Source organism: Equus asinus, chromosome 24, assembly GCF_041296235.1.
Source record: "Equus asinus isolate D_3611 breed Donkey chromosome 24, EquAss-T2T_v2, whole genome shotgun sequence".
Classification (NCBI taxonomy): Eukaryota; Metazoa; Chordata; class Mammalia; order Perissodactyla; family Equidae; genus Equus; species Equus asinus.
Window position 1 is genome coordinate 62,390,472 of NC_091813.1, and position 12,477 is coordinate 62,402,948.

Here is a 12,477-nt window from a genome sequence, read left to right on the forward strand (position 1 = left end):
CACTCTGCAGGAGCTGTTGCCCTGTGCCGGGCTGCCTGCTTCCCTGCCGGCTCTCCTTGATGACATGTGCTGGTACAACATAGGGAATGGAGAGAGGACATGTGCATGTGGGAGATTCTTCACCCCGTATCCATGTGCTCCTAGTGTAACTGGGGATCATGCCAGAACACTGAAGTTCAGCTCTTCCCACTATCATAGCCTTTGCGTTTAGATTTTGTCGTTTGTTTACTGTTTTTGTTGCTTTTCACGTGGGTGCTTTGATTAACATAGGCTATATAATACTTGATGTCCACGTTAATTTATTTTTGTACATGTACACAAATATTTTGGATGTTTTTGTTTTTTCATCACTCAGCCTGCTTTCCGTGTTTCAGGTTTGTGGATACCGGATAAAACTGCACTTTGATGGGTATTCTGATTGCTATGACTTCTGGGTAAATGCAGATGCTCTGGATATTCACCCCGTTGGGTGGTGTGAGAAGACTGGCCATAAACTCCATCCTCCGAAAGGTATTGTCACTTTTTTATCTCACATTTTAAATTCTGCAAAAATGTATTTTCTTACATGTTTATTTGGAATTTTTAAGAATTCAGACTCTATTCAGAGAAGCCCAAATTCAAGCTTATTGTCCACGATGAAAAATGTTTGTTAAAATGAAAGAAATTTAAAAAGTAGAATCCTGTTTAAGAGAGTAAACTCTGTCCATATACTTATTTGCGTATAAAATACCAATTACATGATACTGAATTTTGGCTACAAACAAATTTTAGCTACAGACTTCTATTTTATATGTATCTATACACGCATTCGTATATCCTTGAAAAAACTGATTTGAAAAATTAGTTTGAACCTGTTTACACAGCTAAGTTTATTTACTGATATTTTAGTATATAGAAAATCTTGAAAAATTATACATTGAACTTGTAGATTGTAATGTTTAGGAGATTGGAAAGGAGACTATAACACTAAAAATTGGTTTAGGTGGGAGTTGAATTAATAGCAGTTACTTTTTTATCCTTCAGTTCTTTATAAAACAATCTGCCAATGATTTTGCCATGTTTCATGTTTATATAAAGATCCAAAAATATTTGATACCATCTTTTTTGGTCCATCCCTAGTGTATTTAATAATATCTTTTTTCCTTCCTTTTCAGCTATTTCATTCAGTATTGTTTACTTGATGCCAAAGATCCAGGTTACTAGTCGATGTTACTGGTTCGATGTTTAGTCTCAGGGCTGTTGTTTTTTTAATGGACTAGCCATCGTTTGGCTTTAAGTGAAAAATTAACGGCAGAATGGTATTTTTCAGATGGCTGAAGGATTAAACCAAAATATATAGAAAAAATGAGGGTGAAAAAGAAAAGCTGTATCTAAATTTATGTAAATTTACCTCCTATTTATGGTGAATTATTAGCTGTTCTTTTCATGCTGCCGTCTGGACTTTAATGGAAGTAGAAGAGAGTGTATGAGCAGATAAAGTAAAATGCTCAGTTTCCTTTTTTAAGGAGATGTTGGCTTTAACAACACTAAACAGTAAATCGTGAAAATTAAGGCAGGGGCATTTCCATGATTGTAATTTGCCAACATGCTCACTTCATAAATCATAAACTGTCATTCTTGTGGTGATGGGCCAAGAAGATTTTATCTGTTTTATTACTGTTTTTTCTAGCTTCCCACTTGTTCCTACAAGTTAGTCTCCCAAGATAGAATAGATGAAGGAAAAATAAAGAATTTGACTACTCTAGCTCGCTAGTCTGCTGAGGAATTCTGCCTAAATAGTGATAGAAATGGCCTGGTAATAAAAAAATACACGTGTTCTTTATACCCATTACCATTCATTCAGAATTGAAAAGTATGCAATTTGTTGGAAATAAACACAGCCTGTGTATAAAAATCCATAGTTATAAATTATGAATTAAATTTTACCTATTTAAAAAATCGCTTGATTGCTTGACTTTGCATGTTGAAGTTATAGATGAAAGTGGGAATGGAAAACGTGGTGTGAAATATTTTGATATTTTACGAGTCTGTTTATGTGTGCTCACCCTAGGTTATAAAGAAGAAGAATTTAATTGGCAGACCTATCTTAAGACATGCAAAGCTCAAGCTGCTCCCAAGTCATTATTTGAAAATCAGAATATAGTAAGTACATTCAAAATACTTTCCCTTCCAAAGGAAAAGTGATAATAAGAAACTATAATAAATTTTATTGCTTTGGTAAATAGAGTACTATCTTAATTAAACTTTAAAATTAGCTTAAAATCTTCATGAATAAATATCTGTTTTATAGCCATATCATGGTTGTCTTTTTTTATTGACTGGTAGAAGGCAACATAGTTCAAAACCCAGCTGTAATTTACAATTAAGCTGCATAAAACATTAAATTGACTGGGATATTTTACTGTTATTTTCCTTTATTTAGGAGTGCTTCTTAAATAGGATCACATAGTGAGATGAACGTGGCCTTCTTTAGATTCGCAGGCTGGAGACTAGGACTTCTTTTACTCCAGCTTCTAGCTTTGTATTGCAGTAAAACAGAAGCAAAGTCTGGATGTGTCTGGATTCTCTGCTTCTTAACCTGTATTCCCACTTTCCATTACATGTTCCTCTGTTGGCATCTCTGAGGAGGCTCAATACATTTCTGTCTTCTTCCTTGCCCAAGTTCTGATGTAATTGGAAAGAACAGAGAGCAAGCAGGTGGAAAACCAAAATATCATCTTTATAACTGATAAGGGCTCTGTTGGAGGGCGTGCATAGCATCTGCTGACAAATGAGCTGCTTGATTCTGAGCCCTAGAATCAAAGAGATTTACTGCCCCTCCCTGCCAGACCACCCAAGCCCAGGAGCACTGGAATGGGGCAGAGGAACAACATGGAAGCCATGTGCTTTGCAGGCCAGCTTACCCTCAAGCGTATGATCAGTTCCTCCTTCCAGATTCACCAGTCAGATAACAGTGAGTGAGTGTGGAGAGAGGCAGGAATATTTTACCAATGGGGTTCCCCCTATATGGAAATAAATATCAGGAGTGGGGAGAATCCTTTTCACCTACTCCAGATACCCTCCATTTGGAAATAAAAGTGTATTAACCAGTTGTTTTGGGGCATCTGTCTAATGGCTGAAACATTCTCTGATCAAATTGAACGTAAGCCAGCTTGAATTAGAGAACTGAAGAGGGTGTGTGTGTGTGTCTTTAGGTAATTAGTAGAGCTAATGAGCCAGGTTATTATTTTAAAATATTTCAATTGAGGGGATAGCTTAATTGCTGAAATGTGAATTCTGCGCTGTCATAGATGTTCTCTGTCAAGACCAAGGAGTTAGGCTGAGTTAGGGAGTTAGACTAAGCAGGGGAGTTAAATGGAAACTCAGCAGCTGTTGGCGCGCTTCCTCGTCCCTGCCTGGTCCTCTGACGATGACTTCAGTCAGGGATTTGATGAACTGCCTTGAACCGTTGTCTTAAATTCTGTGCATTGCTAACACACAACTTAATTTCGGGCTAAGTGTTCGGTATCTAAGAGGCAATTAAGTTTTCTATTTTGAGATTCCTCTATGTCAAAACACTCAAGTATTTATGGCCAAAACTCTGATAAATAATTTCAGGACTTAAATGTATAGTAAAGATTGCTCTGTAGAATCAGAGCCTGCTCCTTCTATTCAGACGGGACTGAATTCTGACATCTTCAGATATACGGCTGTCTATATTTTTGTAACAATGGCTGTATAATTACAGTAAAAAGATAATGTCTATTTTGCTAAAGTAATTAGAATAGTATCTGTTCAGTCTGGACAGAAAGACTTTTTTAGAAGGGCAGATGACTTGTAGTGTGTTGTGATGGCACAGCTGAGGTCCAAGGACACTTCTCTGAGATAGAGATATTTTTCCTTACAAAACATTGTAAGGACTGTTTACATTTAACGGAACCTCAAGCATTAAATCTTAATTGGACTTTTATTGTGTTAGTTCCGTGTCCCAGACGGCTGCTAATCTGTGGATTTCCTCATATTGCAAGCGGTTTTGAATGGCTGTGTGTATTAACAGTCAGTTCTTTTGGTGCTGTTGTACATAATATCTGTAGTGTTGAGTAAGAGTTGTAATAATTTGCAGCCTTTCATATATGAAGATGACCTACTTTCTGTACAGCCCTCTTTTGAGAGATCTTTTCAGAAGTGGGAGTGCGTTTGTACTGACTCACACATATTTTAACTTGATTAAGTGCACATTATGTGTGAAATAATTTTCATTGGTAAGTCGGTAATCAAGGAGAAGAAAAACAAGAAGTGAACTATGCAGTGAATAAAACTTTCCTAACTAGCATAGTCGTCTGACTAAGGTACCAAAGTGCGTATTCCAATAAATTATTGTAAACTCTGCGAGGTCGTGGGTGTGTTGGTTTTGAGGCCTGGATTGTTAATTGAATACAGCAACAGGGCATGTTTATTTATTGCTCCTTGTTAGAAGAAGACCTGGTGGTGAAATTGGTACACGGTTCTTAAATTATGTGAACACCACTGACGGACGCCAGGCCGTCGAGCAGGAGGAGCAGAGAGGGTGCAGGTCTTGCTGTTAAGTGTGCGCTTATCTCTAATTAAATCTGTATGTTTCGTAGACAGTGATCCCATCAGGCTTTCGAGTTGGAATGAAGCTTGAAGCCGTAGACAAAAAGAATCCTGGGTTCATCTGTGTTGCTACGGTAACAGATATGGTGGACAATCGTTTCCTCGTGCACTTCGACAACTGGGATGAGAGCTATGACTATTGGTGAGACATCTCCCACGGCGGCTGCTCTTTCTAATTTAGTGTTTATTCAAGGACATAGTTTGAAAATAATAAGAATGCAAAATTTATAATGAAAGATAGCAGTGCTCTGCCCCACTCTTTCCCATTTCAGATTTTTACCTATAGCATATATTTCTAAATAATATCCTTTAATTTTACTTGGTGATTTGTATTTAGTTGACTTCCTACTCTGGAAGTACAATTTACACACCCCGTTCCCAGCATATGCTCACACGTCAGTGCACACACAGACCCACTTCCCCCTGATCTTGGCTGTCGTCTATCATTTTTGGAAAAATATTTTAATCTTCCTTTCATATTTTCATGACCAGTATGAAATGTAACCATTTCATGTCCAGTAGCTAATTTAACCATTTATAACTGCTGAATACTAATATCTTAGTTGAGGAATATTGTTTTTAATCCTTACAGTTTTGGGATATACTGTGTAAAGTAGTAGGAGCAACATATTATAAAATTATATAATTATAAAATAATTATAATAAAGCCATTATATTTTGATTAAAAAATTGAATTAATGGTTTTCCATACCTAATTCATGTTCATTGATCGTTATAATTCACTTTCCTGGTGAAAGACATTTCCAAAGTATTTAGTTCCTTTTAGAGAATACTTGCAATGAGAACATTTTAGAGAAGTGAGAGATATCTTTATAAAATATGGCTGTTATATTATCAAGTGAATATTAATTTATGTAAATGTTGCTAAATTTTAGTGAAGCTTCTTTTATTGTTTTTTTGGTTTTGTGGTGAGGAAGATTGTTGCTGAGCTAACATCTGTGCCAGTGTTCCTCTATTTTGTATGTGGGACACTGCCACAGCATGGCTTGATGAGTGATGTGTAGGTCTGGACCCAGGATCCAAACCCACGATCCCTGGGCTGCTGAAGCGGAGTGTGCAAACTTACCCACTACGCCACCAGGCTAGCCCCAGAAGCTTGTTTTTTGACATTTCTTTTTAGTATGCTTATATTTAAGTATTCGTTAGTCATCAGTAATTTCCATTACTCCTCAGATTGTCTTAGAGACTCATCAGTTTTACTTGCTTTGTTTTAAAAAGGAGAGACATTGAAAGCCATTTGCTATTCAGTTTTTTGTTTTGTTTTGCTGAGGAAGATTCACCCTGAGCTAACATCTGTGCCTATCTTCCTCTGCTTTTTAGTATGTAGACTGCCACCACAGCATGCCTGCTAGTAGAGCAATGTAGGTCTACGCCGAGGAACCAAACCCAGGCCACCACAGCAGAATGCGCTCAACTTAACCACTAGGCCACCAGGGCTGGCCTTGTTATTCACATTTTAAAAATGCTTTCTATTATACATTACGTATGATTTTTGCAGAATTTTTTAAAAATGTAGACAAGTAGTTCCATGATTACATCACACAGTGTCAAGTACTTTGAACATTTCGGTGTGTTTTTCCCAAGCTTTTTTCTGGAAAGCATGATTTTTTCTTATAAGATGTCTTTTTGTTCAGTTTGCAGTAACTTTTTTTTTAATTCGAATATAGACCATTTCAAGCCTATGTGAAAGCAGAGTAATGGAGTGACTCTCCTGTAGTCATCACACAGCACGAGCACTTATCAGTTTCTATCCACTCTTGTTTCCTCTGTATTCCTGCTCCTGAAATCCCAACTCCAGGATGGTTTTGAAGAAAATTCCAGATATCATAGCATTTCATCTGTGAATAATTCAGTATGTTTCTTTTAAAGATAAGGATTCTTTTTCATTTTAAAAATATGTGCTGTTATGAATGCCATAGTGTTAATAACATACTTAAACATCCCCCCGATTGTCTTAGTTTTCTTTTTTTAGTATGATGGCTTTAGGTCCAAGTTAGGTGCACACTTTGTGAGTGCTTTGATGTTTTTCTTCATCTCTTTTAATTTATAGATGCCTATTCCTCTCTTTTTCTTCCTCTTATAACTTTTATTGAAGAAACCAGATGGTTTGTCCTGTGTAGTCTCCCACAGTCTGGATTTGTTGATTGAATCCTTGTTGTATTGCTTACCATGTTCTTCATATTTCCTGTTAATTGGGAGTTTTTGTTTCATTTAAAATTATCCATACCTATCTTGAGTGAGTGAATGGGTGAGAAAACTGTAAATTTAGAAATATGGTAAATCTGTTCTGGGTCAAACGTGTTTCTCCTCTCTTATATTTGCTGTGCTGTGATGCTGGCAGTACAGTGTGGTGAGTGGGATCCAGTCCTTTTATTAATAAATTATACATTAAAGCAGTTATTAGAATTTGTTGAAATGAGAGTTTTTTGTTTTTAAGTTCTCATTCATTTAGGGAGAATTTTTTTTTGTTTGTAGCTTTTGCCTTATCTAAACAAAATGGGTGAATCCTAGTTTAAGTTATTTTCGTGGTCTTGTAAGTATTACAGGGTTTTAGAAGTATGAATTGCTTATTTGACATAAGATGCATTTCCTTTACAACTATTCTTCTGGAAAAAAGTAATGAGGAAGTCTAGAAGAATTTGTCACAATCATCTTTCTTTGATGGCAAATGCCTAGGGAATAAGAAGAGTTCCTTTTTTTGGGGTTCCTTTTTAGAAAGAGCAGAGGGAAAAACTGATTTCTTTTTGTTCTGATTTTTCACTTTTATGCACACAAACTAATTATTTTTAGGATGGAATGTACTTTGAGGATTTACTTATACTTCTAACTATTGACATGAAATCATATTTTGTTAATTGTCAGAAAAATAATACAGTGTTCTATTCCTCAATATGCAGTTAAGGCACATTAAAAATTGCTTAAGTGGGGGCTGGCCCCGTGGCCGAGTGGTTAAGTTCGCGCGCTCTGCTGCAGGCGGCCCAGTGTTTCGTTGGTTCGAATCCTGGGCGCGGACATGGCACTGCTCGTCGGACCACGCTGAGGCAGCATCCCACATGCCACAACTAGAAGAACCCACAACGAAGAATATACAACTATGTACCGGGGGGCTTTGGGGAGAAAAAGGAAAAAATAAAATCTTTAAAAAAAAAAAAAATTGCTTAAGTGTGCTGGAATTTCTCCAGCTTTATTAAATATTATGTTCTTTGATCTTTGAATTTTGAAATGATTTTTATCTGCATAAATTACTTCCTTAGGTGTGTAATTGAGGTTACAAATTGGATTGCCTTTCCCAATTTAAAATAGTTTGGAAATGAGAAATGTCTTTTCCCTTTGAACTGGATAGTGATCTTATCTCTTTTTACCTCAGTGGAGATTTGAAAGCACATATGTATGTCTGTGTACATTTGTGTTACTATGTGTTTAGCTGCGATAAAACATCTCTTCGTTCCAAAGAGGAGCGTTGTGATATTTATGTAGGATTGAAGTAGTACTTTTTTATGAAATGGAAATAGTTACATATTAGAATGGAAATTTTTTTCTCTTTGGGTTTTCTCTGTGGTTTTGTTACTGGTAGTTGGTAGCTATTTAATTCTAGCCCCTTGACAGTCATTAGACTTAGGAATAATCCTAAATATCACAGAATATTGGAACTAGAAAGGACTTTAAAGATGCAGGATGGAAAGCCATCACAGTGAGGATGCAGCCTCTGTCCTCATCAGCCTCCAGCTGCCTGAGGGCTGGGCTCCCAGGCAGAGCACACAATGAGGAGTCACCCCACCTTCTCCCCCAGGCACTAGGAAGGGATTTTCCTTTTAAGAAATGTTATTTTCCTGTGACCTTATTTTTTGGAACCAGAAAGGCAAGGCAACAGAACTTAGCTGACTGTTGAGAGGAAAGATCTAAATGAATGAGGTTGCAGCTTCAGCTGTCTTTGAATTTCATTCTGACGTCCCAGTAAGTCAGTAAGTGTGAAAAATCAACAAACAGATCTATGAAAAAAGGAGCATTGAGTTAGCAAATTAGAACAAACAAGGGCTTGGGGCCTTTTCCTGATTGTCTCCAAGTGTACTGCAAAATTTTTCTTTTTAGAGATGGAACTCCTTTACATTTATGAATTGAGAGTAATAGTAATTTTACGGGTCTCTCCAAAGTAATGTTGAAAAGTTTGCATCGTGTTGTCAGTTTCTTAGACCAGTGTCAAAGTTGAAAAGTTTGTCATCATCTGGTTATATCTGGGAAGCAACCCTCAGGGATGGTGGTGAGTTACAGAGGTGAAAGGGACCTCAGCCCCTGAGGACCTCAGGCTTGGGGAGAGAGAGACACAAACACCACTGTTCTGGCGGCAGGGTAGATGGTGGTTAGTGCTTAGTTATTCAGACCAACGTCTGTGGCACAGAGAGAGAAGGACTGACTGACTCACCGGAGGGTTCTTGAGGAAGGCTTCCTGGAGGGCGTGGGATCTGAGGTGGACCAGGAAGGATGAGAGAATCAGTACTTAGATGTTGGAATGGCATATTCCTGGCCCAGGAAAGCACTTGCTTGTATTTAAGCCCAGGGGGGCAAACAAGGGTGTGTTTCAGGAATGGCAGCCAAGTCTATTCAGTAAGCGACTTAGCCCTTCTAAGATTTAGTTGTCTCCTTTGCAAAAAGGATTAATGATAATCCCTATCTCATAGGGTGAAATGAGGATTAAAATAAGAGTAAGAAGCAGAAACCAATTTGCAAAAGCTTAAAGAGATGGCTGTAAGGGACATTAAACGGAAAAGTTTGGCCCTGAGATGAAAGTGAATTATTGGTTGAGGGGAAGTCAACCTCTGAGGAGGGTTTCCGGCACATAGAGAGTTTTGAGCTTGGTTTTAGGCTGAAGGAAGGAGGCCATTGTGGAGGGAGAGAGTGGAGATATCTGAGACTGTGGATAATTGGGGACCCCAGGTCCCACAGGTAGGGCTAACACTGGAAAGGAATAAGCTCTCTTCTCTCTCAGCCTGGAGTAAATGAAGACATGAAAGGAACACTGACACTGGAGTAATGAGATGGTATCCCCTTTATCTTTTCCAGGTAGACACTGTGTTAGTGAAAATCTAGTTGTAAGCTTGAAGCAAATTAATAACGTGGGGAACAGCTAGTGTGGGGAATGAGGTTGGAAGTGCGTTAGAGATGAGCAGAACACGATGACTCAGCCTCATGAGCTCTGGGGTTACTGGTAAAACACGGAGTGATAGAGACCCTGAAGAGTCGGCACATGATGGGAGCCAGGAAAGCGAGTCCTAACTGACAGTCATATGCTCTGCATTTAGAGAGTGGGAGAGGCCAGGCGTCCTGTGTTTCTTCAAGGAATCTAAACTGTTATTGCTTGAAATGAAGACTTTGATGTTTCCCTTCAGTGAGCATCTTGAAATGTTCCTATTTGACTGTCTGCCTAGATCTGTGGAGCCCAGCGTGTGTGCATTAGCTTCTTTAGCTTTCGGCTGTGGCTGATAAAACTAAGATCTCTTTCTTTTCAACCTGAGGCCTTTCTGAAATCACTTAACTTCTTTGTGTTTCTGTTCAAGATGAGGATCTTAAGGTCTGCTCATTTTATCCTTATAATATAAACACAGATTTTTCATGAATAATTATTTCTGTTATTATCTACCAGTCTAGGTCTGACTGGATCTTAGCAGCCTTCGTGAGTACTTTTCACTTACGTCTAAATTGGACTTTTAAAAAATTTTTTGAAATGGACTTTTTTGATGACATACATAAAAACTCGAAAGAAAGGAGAGGTACAGCAATCAACGGCTTGCCATACTTTTTGCCATTAGTTCATTGTATTTCTTCTTGGTTACTTTGCTGCTTTTGAACACTAGATGGGACTAAGAGATGACTTGAGATGATAATAGTAACAGAAAGGATTTCACAGGCTTCCAACTTCTGAATGAAGTGTTTGCTTATTGAGAGAATGTAAGCAAACTAGATAAAAACAGGGCTATTCTTCTCTCCTGAGATGGCTTTCTTGTTTATTTTAAATGATGACTTTAATCAGTATTTAGATAATATTAAAACCTTATGTAAGATTCAAGGAGTATAGGAATGAGTGGCCAGAATATGCCACAGTATTTTCCTTGATTGCAATTTATAGAGAAATCCAATAAAATCACAAGAGTTAGTAATGTCTAATGCTCTTACTTAAATCACCATGAGCCTGGCAGAAAATTATAAAAAGTACTTGATAATTGTATTAGAGTGAGAAGAAAAAAGAAACAAATGTTATGTATTTGGTTTTTTTTTTCATTTTTGAGTCCTGTATGAATTAACAGCTTTCTCTAAAATAAAATAAAAATTTCCCTAAAATACAGGCAGTGCGTCATTGCTAATAATCCATAACCAAATGATTGTTTAAGAAAAGATTAGCGTAGCTGGAAATAGTGCTCCACAGCTCTGTTTATACAATTTATAACAGAAAGCAGCTCAAAGAATCGTGTATTAAAGTATTTTTTATGCAAATACATATTGTAAGAAATGTGACAGTTGCTTTATGAACTTGGCCTTGACCTAGCAGTGTCTGTTTTCCTTTCACATTTCTAAAATAACAATATACACCTACACGTGTAACCCTAATGTATAGATTAAGAAAGATAATAGTGCGAGGGTATGTAATAGGAGATAAGTGAAGAAAGGAAAGAAACCTTTGACTATAAATTTAAAGGTATTTTCAACTGCAATAATGTTGAGAAAAATCACCAATAAATTGGGGTCACATCAACTCACCTGTGTTATTGTTCAGCGCTGCTCACTTGGAAAGGTTGACCTGGAAAGTGCTGACCATGTGTTAGTCTCTATTCAGAACGTTTCTTAGAAAGTTCTTTGTTTTTTACGACTCATCAGACTTTTTTATCCACAGAAACTCCAACCAGTGTTCCTTCTTAGCTTCCTACCTTCTAGTTTCCCGTCTAGAGAGCTATGTCGAGATTACCAGGGAAACGGCAGATCTCGTTGATAGAGCGAGATGGACCCCTTGGCATCCTTTAGACTAACATTTCCCAAATGTGCTCTGTAGAACTCTCATGTTACACATGATGTTAATAGGTTGCCCACCAAAGCAGTATTTCGTAGTTAAGTATCTTTAGGGAATGCTGGGTTCAACAATTTGAAACTGGGTAATTTATAGTGTAATTTCACAGTCTTTAACACACTAATAATGTATTTTGTGAATCTCTAAGGCGATACAGTAATTTTCCTGAAACATTTTGACCATGGTGCTGTTTTTTTTTTTTTATTTTTAGCTTCATTCTATTATCTTTGAGAACACAGATGGGAAATTTGTTCTACCAACTTTTTTTTTAAGATTTTAATTGTGATATACCTCTAGATTGCTATGTGCAGTGACGGGCGTGTAACGATGTTTTGGTCAATGACTGCATATGTAGCAGTTGTCCCATAAGATTTGTACCATATCCCTGAATATTCGTACCATACAGCCTATGTGTAGTAGGCTATAAGATCTAGGTTTGTGTAAGCACTCTGTGATGTGCACATGATGATGAAATCTCCCAATGACACATTTCTCAGAACGTGTCCCCATCATTACGTGACACATGAATGTATTTTGTAACCTTGTAACAACTACTCCTTTGTAACTGTGGCCTCCACTTCTTTATATTGTGTTTGCTGGCAAAATCCTAACCCTGATTGGATCAGACTTTCTGCCTGCTGTATGTCTATACCTGAGTGGTTGAATACAGCTGGAGAAAGACACAGCATGTGGACTGGTCTGACTTCTCATTCCTGGCTGCTAACCTCAAGTGGGCCCTTAGCCCTGCCCTGTCATCCTGCTGCAGGGCCTTGTCTGTTCTTCCAGAC

At 37.6% G+C, this 12,477-nt stretch overlaps 1 protein-coding gene across 14 annotated transcripts in view; it reads left to right on the top strand.

Moving 5' to 3' along the window:
* The window catches only part of L3MBTL3 (L3MBTL histone methyl-lysine binding protein 3), a 113,864-nt gene that overhangs the window by 41,228 nt on the left and 60,159 nt on the right, over positions 1–12,477 (top strand). For all 14 annotated transcript variants that reach the window (XM_070496261.1, XM_044754551.2, XM_014847690.3 and 11 more), the window contains 3 exons: positions 375–510; positions 2,051–2,142; positions 4,605–4,756. In XM_070496261.1, the coding sequence (XP_070352362.1) occupies positions 375–510; positions 2,051–2,142; positions 4,605–4,756 (380 nt within the window). The remainder of the gene's footprint in view (positions 1–374; positions 511–2,050; positions 2,143–4,604; positions 4,757–12,477) is intronic.